This window comes from Spermophilus citellus (assembly GCF_964194105.1).
Source record: "Spermophilus citellus genome assembly, chromosome: 10".
NCBI lineage: Eukaryota > Metazoa > Chordata > Mammalia > Rodentia > Sciuridae > Spermophilus > Spermophilus citellus.
This window is the reverse complement of record NC_138197.1, coordinates 61,090,578-61,115,624: the sequence shown is the minus strand read 5'-3', so window position 1 is coordinate 61,115,624 and position 25,047 is coordinate 61,090,578. Positions and strand designations below refer to the sequence as shown.

At 36.8% G+C, this 25,047-nt stretch overlaps 2 protein-coding genes across 2 annotated transcripts; both read right to left on the bottom strand.

The window, feature by feature from the left end:
* Positions 1–2: 2 nt before the first annotated feature.
* Positions 3–16,095, bottom strand: MUC21 (mucin 21, cell surface associated; the record flags this gene model as incomplete). Its single annotated transcript, XM_081310813.1, has 12 exons — positions 3–58; positions 351–449; positions 763–837; positions 2,030–2,092; positions 2,724–2,789; positions 2,989–3,087; positions 3,258–3,353; positions 5,508–5,582; positions 6,776–6,862; positions 7,628–7,693; positions 13,091–13,189; positions 16,020–16,095. 12 exons carry the CDS (start codon positions 16,093–16,095, stop codon positions 3–5), a joined length of 957 nt encoding a protein of 318 aa, XP_081166939.1.
* Positions 16,096–17,838: 1,743 nt separating this feature from the next.
* LOC308658213 (uncharacterized protein) lies at positions 17,839–24,807 on the bottom strand (the record flags this gene model as incomplete). The annotated part of the gene is made up of 9 exons (XM_081310812.1): positions 17,839–17,984; positions 18,556–18,600; positions 18,810–18,908; positions 19,142–19,231; positions 19,453–19,539; positions 20,103–20,168; positions 20,354–20,452; positions 20,626–20,718; positions 24,780–24,807. 9 exons carry the CDS (start codon positions 24,805–24,807, stop codon positions 17,839–17,841), a joined length of 753 nt encoding a protein of 250 aa, XP_081166938.1.
* Positions 24,808–25,047: the final 240 nt, after the last annotated feature.

Below are 25,047 nucleotides of genomic sequence, written 5' to 3'. Positions count from 1 at the left end.
AGTCACACCTGATGACAGTCTAATTGTCCCTGATGAAGCTTGAAAATAAATGATACAACTACAAATGGCAAAAAAGCAAACAAACCTGTATAAGGACTGCAACAATCAGTGGGAGCATGTACTTGTAAAATAATATGGTAAAAGGAAGCAACATGTTGAATGTCTAATGATATTAATTTTTAATTATATATTAAAGCTAATGATATCAAAATGCTAATGATATTAAATTTTAATTATATGAGGAAAATCACCTAAGTCAGGTATTCGATTTGGAAAAATATTGTCTGAGAAGCATGCCTGAAACCATTTTCTTGGCTGAGGCCAATATACTTGCTCTGAACTGGGCTTACCTGATGTACCACCAGGACTGGTAATGCTGGGGCTCAGTCCTCCTGTGGTGCCTGCACTTCCAGCTGTGGAGGTGATGGGAACTGAAGTTCCAGTAGAGCCTGGGAAGTATACCAAAGGAACTTCTCACCTACAGTCTACTTGGACTTTATTACCAATGGGTAATGTAACTGTCCATTCACAACAAAGAGTTAAAATTCTAATAAATGTATCCAGTGACTTAGTACCCAGAGTTGCTTATGACAGTGCTTTAATGTTTTCTTAAATGTTTCAAATCAGTTTATTGCATTTTTTTAAACAAAGACATCTTTCTTTGTCTTGAGATGAATGAACTAGTTCTCCTTAGATTCATCTCAACTACTCTGATTCAAAAGAGGACAAAAATCAGGACCACTGAAATCATTCTCTACTAACCCGAGTTCCCTTCAGATGATGTCACTTCATTGTTTAAGGCTCTGGATGTTTTGCCAACTGATGTGCCAGTAGTACCTTTGAAATCAAAAAATGAATAATATTAAGGTTTTTGATTAAGTAGATCATGCTGATCTGTTTTTAAAATATATTTCACTCTTCTATATAATTCTCTGTTTCTGTTCCAAAAATTCCAAATTTGAACATATAATCTGTATGACAGACTCCTTTAATGAGATTAATTATATTATCCTACAATTAGGATACCTTATTATCTACGTTTTTCTTTTTTTTTTTTTCTTGATACTGGAGATTGAACTTAGGGGCAGTCAGTCACATCCCCAGTCCTACTGTGAATTTTATTTAGAGATAGGGTTTCACTGAGTTGCTTAGTGCATAAATTTTGCTTGGGCTGACATTGAACTCACAATCTTTTTACCTCAGCCTCCCAAGCTTCTAGGGTTACAGGAATGGACCACAGCACCAGCTATCTATATTATTACTATTCACTTATTTGAGTAGTGGTTCTCACCAAATTCTGAACATTAGAAGCAACTGAAGCTTTAAAATATATGATTATATGAACTTTTTGCCAAAGTTTCATGTTCAATGGGTCTATGATGGAAAATTTTCTCTACTCAAATATTATTTTTAACCACCACAGCAAACTATGTTGTTGCTACATGCTCACAGCATCCGAAGCTCCAGGTCAAGGATCCCATGAACACTATGGACCATAGGCACACACAGGGACAATTGTGGGATACTATAGAAAGACCATATAATCCAGCTGACACACTGCTATCTGAGAAATTCTTGGTAAAGTGTTTTGGCCCCTCATGCTTCATTCCCTACTACCTCTTTCTACTCTTCACTACACTCCATAGAAAACAACTGGGACACACTTACACACTCCATCTTACTCTGAGAAAAGCATGGACTACACCCTCTATGTTACCTGATTTGCTGTTAGCAGAAGTTGTGGCTATTCTAGCTGAGTCTCCATGGGTAGTACTGGTGGGGCCTTGAGAAACTTCTATGGTTTTTAGAGGCAAAACCAGTATATAGGGTTTGGAGAATCATATTATTCCTGCAACGCTCATAAATAATTGAGAGTCTCCAGATTTAGAAAATGAAGAAAAAGATCCTCATAACTTTTCTGGGTCCAAAAATAAAATCCAAGTTAGGGCCTGATTTTACAAATCAGCATCTGCTGCAGGAGGGCATGGATGATAATGCTTATGCATCAAACCAGAACAGTGGACCTCACCTGAACCAGTGGATGCAGTATCTGCCTCTCCAGGTGTGCTGCCACCTCGAGCTCCAGGGATGCCTGAGATTTATCAGGGAAAAATAAAAAAGAAGTCAGCTTAAGAAACCTAAAGGAGGGACTTCTGGTCAGTATGATCTGGAATATGCTTTAAGGTAACAGATGGATTTACCCTATAAAATTCACTGGCATCTAACATTGTTTCTCAGGGTAAATAACGTAAGTAATTCTGATAATGTATTGTTTCAGTTAAGTTATTATTGTTAAAAATAGCATAATCATATCAATAAATGATTAAACTTTGATGTTTTTCCTGGTACACTAGAACTGTCTTATGATCTAGTTTGCATCTTTTCCCTCTTGATTGTTATCTTACTTATTGTCTTCATTGCTATCTTATTATCCTGTTAATCTTATTAATTTGTGCACCTGGATGTTTATTAATTTTTCTGTTTCCCACTTGGCACTGGGTAAAATCAGTTAGATTTCGCTAGTCTTTCACCATATTCCACAGTGACTCTAAATGTGTTAACAACAAAACTCAGACTTGATATATTCGTGATTTTCTGGAGAATTGGCTACACCTCGACCATAATGGTCAGATTCCCCAGGTAACACTGTCTCTGAGTAGGTTTGGGGCAAAAAGCTCTCACATCTACTGCCTGGATTTCACCTGCTTATGCTCCTTCAGTACCTGTGGTTCCAGATGTGTTCTCACCAGCAGAGACAGTGGTGGTTGCATCAACTCTTCCTCTTGTTGCTAATGGGAAAAGAAATGGTGCTTAGTCTACACAGAGAGCTAGGAAGAAAACACTCTTTGAAGGAAAATGCATACTTTCAATTTTGTCATAATTTCCTATTCTCCATTGTTACCTTAACTGTATCTATTCTCACATTTGGAGATCTTACATAACTTGTATTAGATCCCAGCACAAGCCCCTTGGAAGTGTCTCTCATACCTGTTGGGCTTCCAGTGCTGGTGGCCCCAGTGCTGGATTGTCCAGTTGGGTTGCCCCTGACTGCTCCTGAGGTTGTTCCCAGAGACTCTCCTGTTATACCTGATAAACACAATAACAGTGCTTGCAATGTATGCTACTTCCTCTGAAGGAGGAGATAGGAAGATCCAGGCAAAATTTGATATTTTTATAATTTTCGTGGTTTACCCAACAGCCTACATGCTTTGTTACTGTATACACTGCATAGACACTAAGCACACATCCCAACTTACCTGAAGTTCCTGGGCTTGTAGCTCCAGTGCTGGGTTTGTTGGCTGTGGTGCCCTCCTCCCCAATAGGTGGTGTTGTACTAGGGCTTGTGGTTCCTCCTGATTTTTTAAAAAAGCATTTCATATTTAAATCTCATAAACATCCTTTCAAAGCAGCTACATTATTCCTCTCACTTATCAAAAATGGTTAAGTGATATGCTCTCGTCATCCAGTTGGAAGCTACAATTTCAGACAGCCAAACTTCAATCACCTATCCCTAATTTCATGCTGTAACCAGTGCTGCTCAAAAGATCTCTAACAGGCCAAGTTTTATTATTCTAATCTTTGCCAAAGCATGGTTTTCATAGTGTTATAAAATGAATGCTAATATAAAATCTAAGTAAATAAGACCATATAACATACAAATTTTTATTCAACAAAATATTATTATACTAAATTTCTCTGATTACAAATGCTTTCACTTCTTATCACATCATGGGCTGTTAACAAACACAATAAGGCACACATTCATGGACCAATGTTGAGTAGCCTTGTTCAAATACTTTACTAGCTGATAATTGTGAAACATCTCTGAATGAGACAACCTTATTAACCAAGTAATTCTGAGTCAGACTTTTGGAATATAAACAAATGGTCAACACTTTAAATTTCAATAAATTTACTGATCCAATGGGAATTGCCAAGTTTCCTTTTTTCCTATTATTCATAAACTATATCGTTTAAATCAGTAATTTCAAAAACTACAGCTTATGCAAAAGGCAATTCATCATGAATTTTAAATCAAAACAATAGCTACCCAAAAATGAGTGTGTGAGAAACACAATAGGCCCATAGATTCTTGAATAAATTTATAAGACCTAATATGCATACATGAGACAAAGGCTTCCTCCTAATGCTATATAAATTTCTGGATTAACTTAAAAGAAATCAGAACTATTTAAGTACTAAATAATACAGACACAGGGTGAGAGGTGAGCTTTGGACAAGTCATTCTGACATGACATTTATGGAGTGTAAACTGGGAATGAAGTTGGGAAAGAGTGGAAACTGTGGAGATGTGTTTCTCTACCTTGAGCATCAATTCCCTAAAAAATTTGACCCAATAGACTTTCCAATTCTGTGCTGGTGGACTAGGAAATGTGCACTTTTAATAAGATCCCACAGGATTCCAATGCTTCTGGTACAGGAACCACACTGTAACCATGGTATTAGAGAAGGTAAGCAAAGCAGAGGACTGCAAGGACTTGGGAAAAGAGCTTAACATGTGAATAAAACACAGGAAAATGGGCAACAAGGGAAGACATTTTAGAGGCCCTGAAAATTGGAATGGATGGCATCAGAGTTAGTTTGAAATTGAGTCATTTTTGTTTTCAATCTAAATTATCTATGTCCAGTATTGTCAATAGTATTGTATTCCTGGTCCTACACTGGCTGAATTTAATCATGCATATCCACAAGCATATTCTGCTTGGCTTTTGTTGGAAATGAGCTCTATTACACTGGTCACACCATTGAGAAAGCAGCTATTGCCCATCAGGTTCAGAGTTCCTGTTCTAAGCAGACTTTATAAGCTGAGGAACTTTTATATTCTCATCTCATGACAATAAACACATAACTTGTTAAGCCTGACTATGTTAACAAAGAATATACTTGAAAGCAAATCAGATATTTTAAAGGACAAAAATGTGTATCATTAATGTTTCATATGCAAGTGCAAATACTTACATGATTTGTAAAAAGTCATGGAATTGACTTGTGTAACTGGTAAATTGGCCTCTTTGTTTTAGACTGCACTCAGAGTGCTGATTGCTATGGTTAAAGGGGTGTTGTTTGGAATATTGTGTTTGACTCATATCTTTGTTCCACTTGATTGGAAGCTATGTCACTTAGACATTCCTATGGGTTCTTAAAGTTATAACTGGTGACTTGCTAGTTGTTCCTTAGGAAGTTTGAAAAAAATTGATACAACAGTACAAATGGCAAAAAACAAACCTGCATGAGGCCTGCAACAATCAGTGGGAGCATGTACTTGTAATATGATATGGTAAAAGAAAGCAATGTTGAAAGTTTAATTATTTAGATTTTAATTATATATTAAAGCTAATTATATCAAATTAGTTACTGCATATTTTTTAACAAAGACATCTTTCTTTGTCTTAAGTTGAGTCAACTAGGTCTCCTTAGATCCATCTCAACTACTTTGATTCAAACCAGGACCAAAATCAGGACCACTGAAGTCATTCTCTACTAACCTGAATTCCCTTCAGGTGATGTCACTTCATTATTTGAGGCTCTGGTTGTTGTGTCAACTGATGGTTCAGTGATACCTTTCAAAGCAAAAAAAAAAAAAAAAAAATGAATAACATCAAGGTTTTTGATTAAGTAGATCATGCTCATCTGTTTTTCAAATACATTTCATTCTTTTCTATAAAAATTCTGGTTTTCTTTTCCAATAATTCCAAATTAGATCATAAAACCTGTATGAGAGAATCCTTTAGTGAGATGAACTATACTGGCTTACAATTAGGATACATTTTTATCTGACTTTTTTTTTTCATACCTGGGATTGAACTCAGAGGCACTCAACCTCTGAGCCACATCCCCACTTGATTGTGTATTTTATTTAGGGACAGGGTCTCACCGAGTTGCTTGGTGCCTCACTTTTGTTAAGGCTGGCTTTGAATTCACAATTCTTTTGCCTCAGCCTCCCAAGTTGCTAGGATTACAGGCATGGACCACAGCACCAGCTATCTACATTTTTAATATTCTCTTATTTGAGTAGTGATTCTGACTCAATGCTGAATATTAGAAGCAACTGAGATTTTAAAATATATTTATATATGAATTTTTTCCACGGTTTCATGTTCAGTGAGTCTCTGATGGACAATTTTCTCAACTCAAATATGATTTTTAACCACCACAGCAAACTATGTCATTGCTACACACTCACAGCATCAAAAGATCAAGATCAAGGATTCCACAAACATTATGGAGCTTAGGCACATACAGGGACAATTGTATGATACTGTAGAAAGACCATCTAATCCAGCTGACACACTGTTACCTGAGAAATTCTTGGTGAATTGTTTTGGCCTTTCATGCTTCAATTCCTACTACCTCTTCCTACTCTTTTCCACAAAGAACTGGGACACACTTACCCACTCCATCTTATTCTGATGAAACAATGGACTACACTCTCTACCTACCTGATTTGCTGCTAGGCGAAGCTGTGGCTATTCTAGCTGAGTGTCCATGGATAGTATTGGTGGGGCCTTCACAAACTCCTATGGTTCTTAGCACCAAGACCAGTATATGGGTTTTGGAGAATACATATTATTCCTGCAAGCTCTACAAATAACTGAGAGTCTCCAGATTTAGAAAATGAAGAAAAATATCCACATAACTTTTCTTGGTCCAACAATATAATCCAACTTAGGGCCTGAATTTACAAGTCTGCATCTCCTACAGGAGGGCATGGATCATAAATGCTTATGCAACAAACATGAACAGTGGACCTCACCTGAAGTAGCGGCTCTAGTCCCTGCCTCTCCAGGTGTGCTGCCGCTTTGAGCTTCAGGGGTTGCTTGAGATGATGCTCCAGGGGTGCCTGACATTTATCAAGAACAAAAAGGAAAAAAAATCAGGGGCTGGGATTGTGGCTCAGTGGTAGAGAGCTCACCTAGCACATGCAGGGCCCTGGGTTCAATCATCAGCACCACATAAAATAAGGAAAATAAAGATGTGTCCAACTACAACTAAAAAATAAATATTAAAAAAATAAGAAATCAGCTTAAGAAACCTAAAGGAGGGACGTCCTATCAACATAATCTGGAATGTGCATTAAAATAACAGATGGATTTACCCTATAAAATTCACTGGCATATGACATTCTTTCTCAGGATAAATATGGTAAATCAGGTAATTCTAATAATGTACTGTTTCAAGTAAGTTATTGCTGTTAAAAATAGGGTAATCATGTCAAAAAACCATGATTAAACTTTGATATGTTTTTTTTTTGTACACTAGAACTGTCTTATGATCCAGTTTGCATCATTCCCCTCTTGATTGCAATCTTACTATACTCTTAAAGTTATTACTTATTGCACCTAGATGGTTGTTAATTTCTCTGCCTCCCACTTTGCACTGGGTGAGATCAGTTAGATTTCCCTAATCTTTCACCATATTCCACAGAGATTCTAAAATGTATTAAGAACAAATCTTAGACTTGACATATTCACGCTTTTCTGGATAATTGGCTACACCTGGACCATAATGGTCAGATTCCCCAGGTAACACTGTCTCTGAATAGGTTTGGGGCAAAAAGCTCTCACATCTACTGCCTGGATTTCACCTGCTTATGCTCCTTCAGTACCTGTGGTTCCAGATGTGTTCTCACCAGCAGAGACAGTGGTGGTTGCATCAGCTTCTCCTTTTGATGCTAATGGGAAAAAAAAAAAGTGCTTAGTCTACACAGAGAGCTAGGAAGAAAACACTCTTTGAAGGACAATGCAGTTTTAATTTTGTCATGATTTCCTTCAATAATCTCCATTGTTACCTTAACTGTATCTATTCTCACATTTGGAGATCTTACATAACTTGTATTAGATCCCAGCACAAGCCCCTTGGAAGTGTCTCTCATACCTGTTGGGCTTCCAGGGCTGGTGGCCCCAGTGGTGGATTGTCCAGTTGTGTTGCCCCTGCCTGCTCTTGAGGTTGTTCTCAGCAACTCTCCTGTTGTACCTGACAAACACAGTAACAATGCATGCAATGTATGATAGCTCCTCTGAAGGAGGAGTTGGAAAGATCAAAGCAAAATTTTGATTTTTTTGTACATTTTCATGATTTACCCAACAACCTACATGCTTTGATATTTTTATGCATTTCATAGACACTAAGCACACATCCTGACTTACCTGAAATTCCTGTGCTTGTAGATCCAGTGCTGGGTTTGCTGGCTGTGGTGCCCTCCTCCCCAATAGGTGTAGGTGTACTTGGGCTTCTCGTGCCTCCTGATTTTTTTTAAAAAAAAAAAAGCATTTCATATTGCCTTATGCATAAAACAAACCTTTAAATCTCATAAACATCCTCTCAAAGCATCCACATTATTCATCTCACTTATCAAAAATGGTTAAATGATGTGCTCTAGTCATCCAGTTGGAAGCTAGAAAACCAGGCAGCCAAACTTCAATCACCTATTTTTAATTTTATGCTGTAACCACTAGTGCTCAAAAGATCTCTGACAACAGGCCAAATTTTATTATTCTCATCTCTGCTAGAGGTATGGTTTTCAAAATGTTATAAAATAAATACTAATAAAAAATCTAAATAAATAAGACCATAGAACATACTAATTTTTCTTCAACAGTAAAATACTATTATGTTAAAATTCTCTGTTTGCAAATGCTTGCTCTGTGTTTCACTTCTTATCACATCATGGGCTGTTAACAAACACAATGAGCCACACATTCCTGGACCAATATTGAGTAGCCCTGTTCAAATACCTTACTGTCTGATAATTGCGGAAGATCTCTGAATGACACAACCTTATTAACCAAGTAATTCTGTATCAGACTTTTGGAATATAAACAGAATGGTCAACACTTTAAATTTCAATAAATTTACTGATCCAATGGGAATTGCCTAGTTTCATTTTTATCCTTTAATGCATAAGCTATATCATTTAAATCAATAATTTCAAAAACTACAGCTTATTCAAAAGACTATTCATCAGAAATATTAAATCAAAACAATAGATAACCAAAAATGAGTGTGTGAGAAACACAACCAGCCTATAGATTATTAAATTCTTAAGACCTCATATGCATACATGACACAAAGGCCTCCGAATGATATATAAATTTTTGGATTATCTTAAAAGAAATCAGAACTCTTTAAGTACTCTAAGTAATACAGACACAGGATGAGAGGTGAGCTTAAAAAAGCCCTCTGACATGACATTTATAGAGTGTAAACTGGGAGTGAAGTTGGGAAAGAGTGGGAACTGTGGAGATGTGTTTCTCAACCATGAGCATCAATTCCCTAAATAATTGGTGGACTCCACCCACCCAATAGAATTTCCAATTCTCTGCCAGTGGACTATAAGATATGCACTTTTAATAAAATCCCATAGGATTCCAACGTTGCTGTTCCAGGAACAACACTGTGAGCACCATGGAGTTAGAGGAGGAAGGTAAGCAAGGCAGAGGAATCCAGTGACTGTGTAAAAGGACTTACCATGTGAACAAAACAGAAAATATGCTACAAGGGAAGACAGTTCAGAGGTCCTTAAACTTTGTAACTGATGGCATCAGAGAGAGTTTGAAATTGAGTCATTTTTTATTTCAATCTAAATTATCTATGTCCAGTATTGTCAATAGTATTGTATTCCTGGTCCTACACTGGCTGAATTTAATCATGCATATCCACAAGCATATTCTGCTTGGCTTTTGTTGGAAATGAGCTCTATTACACTGGTCACACCATTGAGAAAGCAGCTATTGCCCATCAGGTTCAGAGTTCGTGTTCTAACCAGACTTTGTAAGCTTAGGAACTTTTATTTTCTATCCTATGACAAGAAACATTTATAATGTGTTAAGCCTTACTATTTTTTACAAAGAATATACTTGAAAGTAAATCAGATATTTTAAAGGACAAAAATGTGTATCATTAATGTTTCATATGCAAATGCAAATACTTACATGAATTGCACAAAATCATGGAATTCACTTGTGTAACTATTAAATTGGCCTCTTTGTTTTAGGCTATACTCAGAATGGTGATTGCTATAGTTAAATGTGTTGGTTGGAATGTTGTGTTTGATTCATAACTTTGTTTCACCTGACTGAAAGCTGAGTCATTCCTATGGGTTCTTAAAGTTACACCTGGTGACACTGTAGTTGTTCCCTAGGAAGCTTGAAAAAAATTGATACAACTGTACAAATGGCAAAAAAGCAAACAAACCTGCATGAAGCCTTCAACAATCAATGGGTGTATGTACTTGTAAAGTAATATTGCATAAGGAAACAACATGCTGAAAGTTTAATGATATTAGATTTTAATATATTTTAAATCTAATGATATCAAAAGGCTAATGATATTAAATTTTAATTATACATGAGAAAAACCACCTAAGTCAGGTATTTGATTAAGAAAAATATTGTCCCAGAAGCATTGCCTGAAACCATTTGCTTGGCTGAGGCCAATGTACTTGCTCTGAACTGGGATTACCTGATGTACCACCAGGACTGATAATGCTGGGGCTCAGTCCTCCTGTGGTGCCTGCACTTACAGCTGTGGAGGTGATGGGAACTGAAGATCCAGTAGAGCCCGAGAAGTACATCAAAGGAACTTCGCACCTACAGTCTACTTGAACTTTATTACCAATGGCTAATCTAACTGTCCATTCACACCTAAGAGTTGAAAATTTTAATAAATGCATCCAGTGACATAGTATCTAGAGATGCTTATGACTTTGTGCTTTAATGTTTTCTTAAACCTTTCAAATTAGTTACTGCATTTTTTTTTAACAAAGACATCTGTATTTGTCTTGAGTCAAGTAGGTCTCCTTAGATTCATCTCAACTACTTTGATTCAAACCAGGACCAAAATCAGGACCACTGAAATCATTCTCTACTAACCTGAATTCCCTTCAGGTGATGTCACTTCATTGTTTGAAGCTCTGGTTGTTGTGTCAACTGGTGGTTCAGTGGTACCTTTCAAAACAAACAGTAATATGAAGATTTTTGATTAAGTAGATCATGCTCATCTATTTTTAAAACACATTTCACTCTTTTCTATATAATTCTTTTTTGTTCCAATAATTCTAAATTTGAACATAAAACCTATATGACAGACTCCTTTAATGAGATTAATTATATTAGCTTACAATTAGGATACATTTTTATCTACTTTATTTTTGATACCAGGGATTGAAAACAGGGGCACTCAGCCCTATTGTATATCTTATTTAGAGACAGGGTCTCACTGAGTTCCCTAGTGCCTCACTTTTGCTGAGGCTGACTTTGAACTCCCAATCCCCCTGCCTCAAATTCCAAGCTGATGGGATTACAGGCATGGACCATAGCACCATCTATCTACATTTCTACTATTCACTTATTTGAGTAGTGGTTCTGACCTAATTTTGAACATGGAAGCAACAGTGGCTTTAAAATATATGTACATATATGGTCTTTTTTCCATGGTTTCATGTTCAATGAGTCTGTGATGAAAAATTTTCTCTACTCAAATATGATTTTGAACCACAACAGCACACTATGTCTTTGCTACAGACTCACAGCATCAGAAGCTTCAAGTCAAGGATCCCACAAACATTATGGACCATAGGCACATAAAGGGACAATTGTGTGATACTTTAGGAAGATCATCTAATCCAGCTGACACACTGCTACCTCGGAAATTCTTGGTGAGGTGTTTTGGCCTTGCATGCTTTACTCTTCACCACAAAGAACTGGGACACATTTACACACTCCATCTGACTCTGATGAAAGCATGAACTACACCCTCTAGGTTACCTGATTTGCTGTTAGCAGAATTTGTGGCTAATTCTCCATGGCTAGTATTGGTGAGGCCTTCAGAAACTCCTATGGTTTTTAGGGCCAAGAATAGAATATGAGGTTTGCAGAATACATATTATTTCTGCAAAACCTAAATATCATTGAGAGTCTCCAGATTTAGAAAATGAAGGAAAAGATCCTCATAACTTTTCTTGGTACAACAATCTAATCCAAGTTAGGGCCTGATTTTACAAATCTGCATCTGCTGCAGGAGGGCATGGATGATAAATGCATATGCATCACAACCACAACAGTGGACCTCACCTGAACCAGTGGTTGAAGTCCCTGCCTCTCCAGGTGTGCTATCACCTTGAGCTTCAGGGGTTGCTCCAGATGATGCTCCAGGGGTGCCTGAGATTTATCAGGGAAAAAAAAAAATAAGTCAGCTTAAGAAACCTAAAAGAAGGACTTCTTTTCAACAATGATCTGCAACATGCTTTAAAATAACAGATGGATTTACCCTATAAAATTCACTGGCATCGGACACTCTTTCTCAAGGTAAATAAGGTAAATCAGTTAATTCTGAGAATGCACTCTTTCAATTAAGTTCTTGTTGTTAAAAATAGGGTAATTATGTCAAAAATCATGATTAAAGATTGATATCCTTTTCCTTGTACACTAGAACTATCTTAAACCAATTTGCATCTTTTCCCCTCTTGATTGTTTTCCTTCTTATTGTCTTGATTACTATCTTACTATCCTCTTAAACTTATTACTTATTGTACCTACATGGTTGTTAATTTGTCTGTTTACCACTTGGCACTGGGTGACATCAGTTAGATTTCCCTAATCTTTCACGATAATCCACAGTGATTCTAAAATGTATTAAGAACAAAACTCAGACTTGATATATTCATGCTTTTCTGGAGAATTGGCTACACCTGGACCATAATGGTCAGATTCCCCAGGTAACACTGTCTCTGAATAGGTTTGTGGCAAAAAGCTCTCACATCTACTGCCTGGATTTCACCTGCTTATGCTCCTTCAGTACCTGTGGTTCCAGATGTGTTCTCACCAGCAGAGACAGTAGTGATTGCATCAGCTTCTCCTCTTGTTGCTAATGGGAAGAAGAATGGTGCTTAGTCTACACAGAGAGCTAGGAAGAAAACACTCTTTGAAGGACACTGCATAGTTTCAATTTTGTCATCATTGCCTTCAATATTCTCCATGGTTACCTTTCCTATATCTCATTGTCACATTTGGGGATCTCATACAACTTGTATTAGATCCCAGCACAAGCCCCTTGGAAGTGTGTCTCATACCTGTTGGGCTTCCAGTGCTGGTGGCCCCAGTGCTGGATTGTCCAGTTGGGTTGCCCCTGCCTGCTCCTGAAGTGGTCCCCGGCAACTCTTCTGTTGTACCTGACAAACACATTAACAGTGCTTGCAATAAATGCTAGTTTCTCTGAAGGTAGAAATTGGGAGGTCAATGCAAAAATGTGATCTTTTTGTATGTGTTCATGATTTACCCAACAACCTACATGCTTTGATATTTTTATGCATTTCATAGACACTAAGCACATATCCTGATTTACCTGAAGTTCCTGTGCTTGTAGCTCTAGTGCTGGGTTTGCTGGGTGTGCCAATCTCCTTCCCACTAGTTGTTGGTGCACTAGGGCCTTCTGTTCCTACTGAAGAAAGACAGCATTTCAAATTGCCTTATACATAAATCAAATCTTTTAACCTCATAAGCATACTCTGAAAGAGACAACATTGTTCTTCTCATTCATGTAAAATGTTTAAGTGATATATTCTAGTATTCCAGGTTGCAGATAGAAAAATCAAAGAATCAACCTACAGCCCTCAACCTCTGATTTATAGTCAAATCAGTGCTTTTATCCAATCTATGGCAATCAACCAACTTGTAATATTTCAATATATGCTAGAGACATTCTTTTTTTAAAGAGAGACAATTTTTATATATATTATATATATATTTTATATATAAGTTTTCGGTAGACACAACATCTTTTTATTTTTTTATTTTTATGTGATGCTGAGGATCAAACCCAGTGCCCCATGCATGCCAGGCGAGCACACTACCACTTGAGCCACATCCCCAGCCCATAGAGACATTCTTATAAAAAATCCCATAGTATTAATATAGAATTAAAATTTAAATAAACAAGGTCATATATTATCCAAGCTTTTATTCAACAGTTAAATGATTTTTGTGACAAGATGCTATATTTTCAAATGTTTGCCCTCAGTTTCACTTCTCATCACATCACAAAATTTGAGCACACACTCTGGAGCCACACATTTGTGCACCAAACTTCGAGTAGCCCTTTTGCAAATCATTGTACTTACTGTATGATGACCAGGAGATTACTCATTGAGACCTCATTATTACCCAAGTACATTTGATTCAGATTTTTGTGAATATAATCTAATTGGTTGAATGTTTTCTCTGATATAAGGAGGCTGACTCATAGTGGGGTAAGGAGGGGAAGCATGGCAGGAATAGATGAATCCTAGATAGGGAAGAGGGGAGGGAGAAAAAGGGAGGGGGCAGGGGATTAGCAAGGGTGGTGGAATGTAATGGACATCATTATCCAAAGTAGATGTATGAAGACTCGAATTGGGTGTCAACATACTTTATATATAAACAGAGATATAAAAAATTGTGGTTTATATGTGTAATAAGAATTGTAATGCAAAAAAATAAAAAACAAAGTACATGTATAAAGGCATGAATTGGTATGAACATACTCTATAAAAGATATGAAAAATTGTACTCTATATGTGTAATAAGAGTTGTAATCATTCCACTCTCATGTATTTAAAAAAATAAAATCAATAAAACAAAAAACCTTTTAAATTAAAAAAAAACTAATTGTAATGGGGTGTTATTGGTGGGATTCTAGAATAAAAATGGCTCTTATGTAAAAATCTAAGGAAATATAAAGAAACTGTGTATTTTAGTCAATAAAAGAAATTTTAAAAATAAACTAACTTGTCCAGTCTGAATTTCAATAATTTTACAGACCTAATTGGGATTAACCTATTTTTTAAATACCCCTGTAATATATAAATTATATATTTTAATCCAGTAACTATAATTGAAAATGCAGTGTATTTAAAACATAATTTAATCCCTAAAATTTAAATCAAAACAATAGCTTGGCAAAAATAGAGGAACTATAGAACAATGGTGTGCTCAGTTAATAAATACATAAAGAGAACACCAGTGTAATCATGAAAAAATATGTCTCTTGACAATAACAACATTTTGATTTACCTTGAAAGCAAGCAGAACTATTGAAGCATTTTAAATATATCAGAGAGAAGCTGATTCTTGAGATTTTGGAATGTCATTCTGAGATGACATTGATGGGCATAGAAACTGGAAAGGAAGTTGGAAAAGAGGGGAAAATGTGGAGAAGTGCTTCTGCAACTGAGCATCGATCCCCAGATCCCCAAAATACTTGTTAACAAAGTCTGCTGGGCTCCACCCCGATACTTTCTGATTCTAGGTTGGTGAACCCAGAAATGTGTACTTTTAACAAGTTTCCACAGGATTCTGATGCTGCTGGACCAGAAACTATACTGTGAACACCATAGTATTAGAGGAAGAAGAAAAGCTAGGCAGAGGACTGCAAGGACTGGTGAAAAGGGTTTAACAGTTGAAAACACAGGAAAATGGAACGCAAGGAAAAGGCACATTGAAGTCTAAATGAGTTTAACCAATGGCATGAAAGACATTTGTAAAATTTAGTTGTTTCAGTTTTCAATCTGAATTATCTACTTAAATACTGTTAATATTGTATTCCTGGACCCAATGATGATTGAATTTAATCAAGCATGCACAGGCATATTCCTTGTTTATTGTTGGGAGTGAGCTCTTACGTATAGGTCACAGAACTGGGGAGCCAGCTAATGCCCAATCCACATTTGAACTAGGCTTTGCAAGCTTGAGAACTTTCGTTATTTTTTCATTTCATGGAAATAACAACAAATAAAATCAGTAGTGTTAAATTTGACTAAATTACAAAGAAAATATTTGAGAGTCAATCAAACAATTTAATGGGCCACAAAACTAGATCACTGATGTTTCATGTAACTGCAAATACTAACTACTGAATATTTCCAAAATCATAGAATTGACCAATGTATCTAAGGCTGGACTTAGAGAAGAGTTATTGCTGAGGTGAAATGTAAGTGCCTACATGGAATATAGGCTCTGCCTCACATCTTTGTTTCACCTGCTTGGAAGCTGTGTAACTTCTTAGTCTCTTGTTGGTTCCCAAAGTTATACCTGGTGACATTCTAGTTATCCCTGATGAAGTTCAAAAAAATTGAAATACCTATCTAAAAAAGCTTTACTGGGGCTTCTAGCTATCAGATAGTGGGAACATGTAACTGCAACATGATATCATTTAAGAAAACAACTTGTTAAAAGGCTAATGGTATTAAATTTTAAATAAAAAGATCACCTAAGTCTGGTAATCGAGTTGGCAAAACATTATCTGAACAGCATTGTCTGAAACCAGATTTTTAGCTGGGGTCAGTATAATTGCTCTGAACTGAGCTTACCTGATGTATCCCCAGGACTGGTAAAGCTGGTGCTCAGCTGGGGTGTGGTTTTTGTACTTCCAGTTGTGGAGGTGATGGGAACTGAAGTTCCAGTAGTACCTGAGAAAAAAACAAAGGAACTTCTCACCTAAAGTCTACTTGAACCTTATAATAATTGGGTAATCCAACAGTTCTTTTACTTCTAATATGTAAAAACTGAATAAATGAATCCTGTAACTTATTGCCCATAGTTGTATATGATTTTGTTCTATGATTATTTTCTTGAACATTTGGTTTTCTTATTGCATTTTTTTAAACAAAAATATCTTCCTACATCTAGAATTAGGTCAAATAGGTTTTCATATTTTTATCTCAACTACTTTGCATTAAAATAAGCAGGATTCCCACAAATGACTCTTCATTTTGACCAAAGCCAGGACCTCTGAACACCATCCTCTGCTCACCTGAGTGTACTTCAGGTGAAGTCTCTTCATTGCTTCGGGCTCTGGTTGCTGTACCAACTGATGGTCCAGTAGTGCCTTTCAAAATAAACAATAAATAATATCATTATCTTTGATGAAGTGGTACAGAACATGCTGCTTCCTACTTTTAAAATATCTTTCACTTATTTGTATATGTTTCTCCATTTATGTTTCAATCATTTTAAAAGTTATCATAAACCTTTTATGACTAGAATCGTTAGGTGAGGTAAATCACTTTAGTTGCAAATGATATTGCTTATTATCTACTTCTTCAATGTTCACATATTTGAGCCCAGTTATTCTGATCTAGTCTGTATATTAGCACCAACTGAGGCTTTCCAATATATGTATGCTCAGGCCCTTTCTCTGTGATTCTACATTCAATGAGTCTGAGAAGGAAAAGTGTTAAAAATTTCTGTATTCAATTCTAATTTGTAGCCAGTAGAGTAAACCTTGGCCCCACTCAAAAATCACAGCCTCAGAGGCTCCAGATCAGAGCTCCTACAATTATTATGAAACGTAAGCACAATCAGGGATTCTTACAATTATAATTCAGTATAGAAAGATCATCTAATCCACTCTGTACACTGCAACCTGATAAACTGTTGGTCAAGAATTGCCCTCCCATTCTTCATTCCCTTCCTACCTCTTTCTACTCAACCACATTCCATAGAAAATAACTGGGACACATAAACACATTCCATTTTATACCTGCACACTCATGGACTTCTCCCTCTAACTTACCTGATTTGCTGCTAGCAGAGGTTGAGAAAGGTCTAGCTGAGTCCTCATGACTGGCAGTGGTGGAGCCTGCAGACACTACCGTGGTCCCTGGAAACAAGACTAGGTGCATGAGGTAGAAGTATATTATTTCTGTAAACTTGAATGATCGAGTCTCCAGAATTAAAAAAAAAAAAAACAAAACCAAAAAAAACAACGAAGAAAATATCCTCATAGCCTTTCTAGGCCAGCAACATAATTGCAATTCAAGCCTGATTTATAGACCTGCATCTGCTACAGGAGGGCATGGATCATATCTGCTGATATATCATATCCAATCTGGCGGATCTCACCTGAACCTGTGGCTCCAGTGCCTGCTTGATTAGGGGTACTGCCACCTTGAGCTTCTGGGGTTGCTCCAGATGATGCTCCAGGGGTGCCTGATATTTAATGAGAGGGAAAAAGGTGAAAAATTAAAAGAGGGTCTTACAATTATGTCTTGAAATATGCTTTCTTGTTAAATGCATTCATCTATCCTATAATCCTCACTAATCTCTTAAATTCTTTATCAAGATAAATCAGGTAACTCCAATAATGTACTGTCCCATTAACATATTTGTCATTAACCAATACAATAATCATATAGAAAAATTATGAGTAAACATTGGTGTTCTTGTCTCTATTTCCTATCATTTTCTTATGATTCAGTGTGCATCTTTTCTCATTGATTGTTGTCCTACTTATTTCTTGTCTTCTATATCTGCACGGTTGTTAATTTCACCCTTCACAGATTGACTTGTGTGGGATCAGTTATAGTCTACATTTCATTAATTTCACAGTGACTCTAAAAATATATTGAACACTACAGACCTGCTTATCAATATATTTCTGAGATTTGGCATCGTCTAAATGATAATGGATTCCCCTAGAAACCTTGTCTCTGACTAAATTTGAGCACAAAGCTCACATGTCTACTGTCTATATTTCACACTGGTTATGCTCCTTCAGTACCTGTTCTTCCAGAAGTGTTCTCAACAGCAGAGGCAGTGGTTGTTGCTAATGGGAAGGAGAATGGTGCTTATTAATGTATGAAGAGTCTAGGAAGAAAACACTCTTTGAAGGAAACTTTGTAGTTTTATATTCTAGTTATTAGTTCCTTCAATGTTCTCCATGGTTACCTTTCCTTCATCTCAATCTCACATTAAGGGATCTAAACAAACTTGCATTAGATCCCACCATAACACCTTAAGTAGGCCCTTTCTTACCTGCTGGACTTCCAGCCCTGGTGGCCGCAGTACCTGATGGTCCAGGTGTGCTCACACTGCCTGCTCCTGAGGTCACTCCCAAGGATTCTCCTGTTGTACCTGATAAACACAGTAGCAATGCTTGCAACATATGCTAGTTCCTCTGAAGGGAAAATTTGGGATATCCTAGATAGAAATGTTCAGAAAGATTGAAATTTTATCATTTATCCAGCAGTTTCATGCCCTAACATTTGTACTTTCTGTTTGTTAACCCAATCCAGAGAATAGAAATTGGGACATACTTATACTCTCCATTTTACATTTTATTTACAGACTTTGCTTGCATATCTTACCTGATTTGCTGCTAGCAGAGGTTGAGAAAGGTGTAGCTGAGTCTCCAGGGCTGGCAGTAGTGGATGAAGCTGAAGACACCCCTGTGGTTCCTGAAAACAAGAACCAGTGCATTGGGAGCAGGGGTCCACATTATTTCTGCCCTTTGCATGGATATTTGGATCTTCCCAGAAAAAAGAAAATGAATGATATGATGTTTTCATCTTTAAGCTATATAATCCCAGTTGGGACCTGATACTAGCGATCTGTATGTACTGCAGGAGAGAATGGATAGGAGTTCCTGAGGCATTACATCCAAACTGGTGGGCCTCACCTGAACCTGTGGCTCTAGTGCTAGATTCTTCAGGGGTGCTACCTCCTTGGGCTTCTGGGGTTGTTCCAGATGATGCTCCAGGTGTGCCTGAAATTTATCAGGGGGAAAAAAGTCAGCTTAAGAAAACAAAAAGAAGGGTCTTTATGAATAGGGACTGAAGTATACTTATTGCTTTTAAAAGAATGGGTATGTATACCCTACTAATTTCACAGACATCTTAAGTCTTTCTCCAGGTAAATAAGGTAGATCAGCTAACTTTGATAATGCACTAATTTGGTTAAGATACTCATTATTAATAAAATGTAACATTTATGTAGAAAATTCAAGGTTAAACATTCAAGTCCTTATCTCTCATTATTAGAATTGTCCAATAATAAGATCATATTTGCAACTTTCCCCTCTTCATTGCTGTGCTACTTATTCTTTGAATACATATGCTTCCCAATCATATCCTATTTTCCACAAACCTTCTAATACAATGGTAATTACAAAACAAATATCTAATAGCCTATTTCTGATCTTCTGGATACTTGGCATCATATAAATAACGAAGATCAGATCCCTAAGAAATCCTGTCTCTGACTAGGTTTTGAGCAAACAGCTCTTATGTCTACTGCCTGGCTTTCATGATGCTCATGCTCTTCCATTACCTGTTCCTGCAGATGTGTTCTCACCAGCAGAGATGGTGGCAGATGTTTCTGTTCTTCTACTTGTTGCTATTGGGAAGAATGGTGCTTAGTATACAGAAAGTCTAAGAAGGAAACACACTTTGAAGTACACTTCATTAGTTCCTTCACCATTCTCTATTTTTAAACTTTCCTTCATCTCATTCTCTCACTCAGGGATCCTGACAAAGCACGCAACAGACCCACCATAAACCCCTAAGTAGTTTCTGTCTTACCTGCTGGGCTTCCAGCACTGGGGGCCCCAGTGCCTGATGGTCCAGATGTTCTGTCCCTCACTACTCCCGAGGTCACTTCCAGGGCCTCTCCTGTTGTGCCTGATAAACACAGTAGCATTGCTTGCAACATATGCTAGTTCCTCCAAAGAAGGAGATTGGGAGATCAAGGCAAAATTTTGATCTTTTTGTACATTTTCATGATTTATCCAACAGTCTAGATGCTTTCAAATTTGTACCCATTTCATAGGCATTAAGAGCACATCCTGGCTTACCTGAACTTCCTGTGCTTGTAGCTCCAGTGCTGGGTTCCCTGGGTGTGCTGACCTCCTCCCTACTGGGTGTTGTTGTTCTTGGGCCTCCTGTTCCTACTGATAAAAAGAAATAGCATTTCAAATTGCCTTATGCATCAATCAAATCTTTTAAATCATAAATTTTCTTATACTCTAACTGATGCTTCTCAACAGATGTGGCAAGACACCCATCTATATTGTTTTCCATTTATGCTAGAGGCTTTCTTTTAAAAATGCCCAATATTATATATAATTACAATGTATTAATAAATACATAGAAGTACTATGAAATAAATCCAGGTGTAAAATTTTTTTAAAAAATCATAAAATATAAAAGCCTTGTTGAGCTGTTAAAAGACTATGATGTTTAAATGCTACATTTCTATATAACTGATCTCTATTTCACTTGGTCTGGGAATTTCAGACATTGAATAAGCTGTTCCAAATCACCAGACTTACTGTCTGATAACAAAATAGATCATTATTGAGATGTCATTGTTAGCATGTAATTCTGATTCAGATTTTTGTGAATGTAAACTAAATGGTAAACATTCTAAAATTAAAATAAGTTTTTTGATCCAATGAGAATTTATTGGAGTTTATTTTAAATTAAAACAATAGCTAAGCAAATAGGGCAACATCACCCTGATGCTGAAACCAGACAAAGACACCTCAAAGAAAGAAAACTACAGACCAATATCTCTGATGAACCTAGATGCAAAAATCCTCAATAAAATTCTGGCAAATCGGATACAAAGGCACATTAAAAAAATTGTGCACCATGATCAAGTAGGATTCATCCCTGGGATGCAAGGATGGTTCAATATACGGAAATCAATAAATGTTATCCACCACATCAATAGACTCAAAGATAAGAACCATATGATCATCTCCATTCGACAAAGTACAGCATCCCTTTATGTTCAAAACATTAGAAAAACTAGGGATAACAGGAACTTTCCTCGACATTGTAAAAGCTATCTATGCTAAGCCTCAGGCTACCATCATTCTAAATGGAGAAAATCTGGAACAAGACAGGGATGCCCTCTATCACCACTTCTATTCAATATAGTTCTCGAAACACTGGCCAGAGCAATTAGACAGATGAAAGAAATTAAAGGCATAAAAATAGGAAAAGAAGAACTTAAATTATCACTATTTGCAGATGACATGATTCTATACCAAGAAGACCCAAAAGGGTCTACAAAGAAACTACTAGAACTAATAAATGAATTCAGCAAAGTGGCAGGATATAAAATCATCACACATAAATCAAAGGCATTTCTGTATATCAGCAACAAAACTTCTGAAATGGAAATGAGGAAAAACACTCCATTCACAATATCCTCAAAAAAAAATAAAATACTTGGGAATCAACCTAACAAAAGAGGTGAAAGATTTATACAATGAAAACTACAGAACCCTAAAGAGAGAAGTAGAAGAAGATCTTAGAAGATGGAAAAATATACCCTGTTCATGGATAGGCAGAACTAACATCATCAAAATGGCGATATTACGAAAAGTTCTCTATAGGTTTAATGCAATGCCAATCAAAATCCCAACGGCATATCTTGTAGAAATTGATAAAGCAATCATGAAATTCATATGGAAAAATAAAAGACCCAGAATAGCAAAAGCAATTCTAAGCAGGAAGTGTGAATCAGGCGGTATAGCGATACCAGACTTCAAACTATATTACAGAGCAATAGTAACAAAAACAGCATGGTACTGGTACCAAAACAGGCGGGTGGACCAATGGTATAGAATAGAGGACACAGAGACTAATCCACAAAGTTACAACTATCTTATATTTGATAAAGGGGCTAAAAGCATGCAATGGAGGAAGGATAGCATCTTCAACAAATGGTGTTGGGAAAACTGGAAATCCATATGCAACAAAATGAAACTAAATCCTCTCCTCTCACCATGCACAAAAGTTAACTCAAAATGGATCAAAGACCTTGATATCAAATTAGAGACTCTGCGTCTGATAGAAGAAAAAGTTGGCCCCGATCTACATATTGTAGGGTCGGGCTCCAAATTCCTTAATAGGACACCCATAGCACAAGAGTTAATAACAAGAATCAACAATTAGGACTTACTTAAACTAAAAAGTTTTTTTCACAGCAAGAGAAACAATAAGAGAGGTAAATAGAGAGCCTACATCATGGGAACAAATTTTTACTCCTCACACTTCAGATAGAGCCCAAATATCCAGAGTATACAAAGAACTCAAAAAATTAGACAACAAGATAAAAAATAACCCAATCAACAAATGGACCAAGGACCTAAACAGACACTTCTCAGAGGAGGACATACAATCAATCAACAAGTACAAGAAAAAATGCTCACCATCTCTAGCAGTCAGAGAAATGCAAATCAAAACCACCCTAAGATACCTTCTCACTCCAGTAAGATTGGCAGCCATTATGAAGTCAAACAACAACAAATGCTGGAGAGGATGTGGGGAAAAGGGTACTCTTGTACATTGCTGGTGGGACTGCAAATTGGTTCGGCCACTTTGGAAAGCAGTATGGAGATTCCTGGGAAAGCTTGGAATGGAACCCCCATTTGACCCAGCTATCGCCCTTCTCGGACTATTCCCTGAAGACCTTAAAAGAGCGTACTACAGGAATACTGCCACATCAATGTTCATAGCAGCACAATTCACAATAGCTAGACTATGGAAACTACCCAGATGCCCTTCAATGGATGAATGGATTAAAAAAATGTGGCATCTATACACCATGGAGTATTATGCAGCACTAAAAAATGACAAAATCATGGAATTTGCAGGGAAATGGATGGCACTAGAGCAGATTATGCTTAGTGAAGCTAGCCAATCCCTAAAAAACAAATACCAAATGTCTTCTTTGATATAATGAGAGCAACTAAGAATAGAGCAGGGAGGAAGAGCAGGAAGAAAAGATTAACATTAAACAGAGACATGAAGGGGGAGGGAAAGGGAGAGAAAAGGGGAATTGCATGGAAATGGAGGGAGACCCTCATTGTTATACAAAATTACATATAAGAGGCTGTGAGGGGAATGGGTAAATAAACAAGGAGAGAAATGAATTACAGTAGATGGGGTAGAGAGAGAAGATGGGAGGGGAGGGGAGGGGGGATAGTAAAGGATAGGAAAGGTAGAAGAATACAAGAGTTACTAGTATGGCATTAGGTAAAAATGTGGATGTGTAACTGATATGATTTTGCAATCTGTGTTTGGGGAAAAAATGGGAGTTCATAACTCACTTGAAGCTTATGAATGAAATATGATATGTCAAGAGCTTTGTAATGTTTTGAACAACCAATAAAAAAAACAATAAGTTATTCTGTAATTGGAATTAATATTTTTTTATTTTTCTGCAATATGTAAATCTTATCTCCTAACTCAGTAACATTAATATAAAGAATAGCATATATATAACACTATGTTATAAAATTAATCACAAAAATTGTTAAGCCAAACCAAGTGTAGGAAAAACAAAAACAGGCCATGGATTCATTAATTCATCCATAAACAGAATCCAGTGCATTCATGAGCAAAAGTACTCTTAATGGTAACAAAGTTTTCATGTATTTTCAAAGCAATCCATAGTGTTAAAAGTATTTTAAAGGAGCATAGACAGGATCATAGCTGAGCTTTGGAAATGTCCTACTGACATGGCATTGACTTCTGTGTAAAGAGGGAGTGAAGCAGGAAAAGACTGGAAGTTGTAAAGAAGCTGTTTTCTAACTTGAGCATTGGTTTTTCTAAAACACTCATTATGTTAACAAGTTAACAGTCTGCTGGCTTCCCCTTCAACACTTTCTGATTCTAGGCTGCTGGACCCCCAAGTCACCAAGTGTAACAAGTTCCCACAGGGTTCAGATGCTACTGGCCAGGAGCCATACTGTGAGCACCATGGTGTTGGAGGAAGGAGGCAAGCTAAGCAAAGGACTGCAGGGACTGGAGGAAGGACTTAACACTTGAATAAAACACAGGAAAATGGAACACAAGAAGACCCTTCAGAGATCCTTATGATTGTAACTGATGGTTTGAAGGACAGTTGTAAATTTTATCTTGCTTCTTTTCAGTCTAATTTATCTGTGCTTAAGTGTGTCAATAATATTTTATTCCTGAATCTAACACTGACCTGAGTAAATTACGAACAGGTCAAGCATATTCTCCTTGGCTTTTGTTGGTTGTGAGCTCTAGACACAGGTCACAGACCCTTGGGCATTAGCTATTGCCCATGAGGCTCAGCACTCTGTGCTCTATCCCTGCCTTGCCGGCTTGGAAACTGTCTTATCTCATGGGAACAATGTCACATTAACACAATAGTAGTAAGATTCATTGCCTTAAAATGAAAATATTTGAGAGTAAATCAGACATTTTAAATTGTCATAAAATACATCACTAAT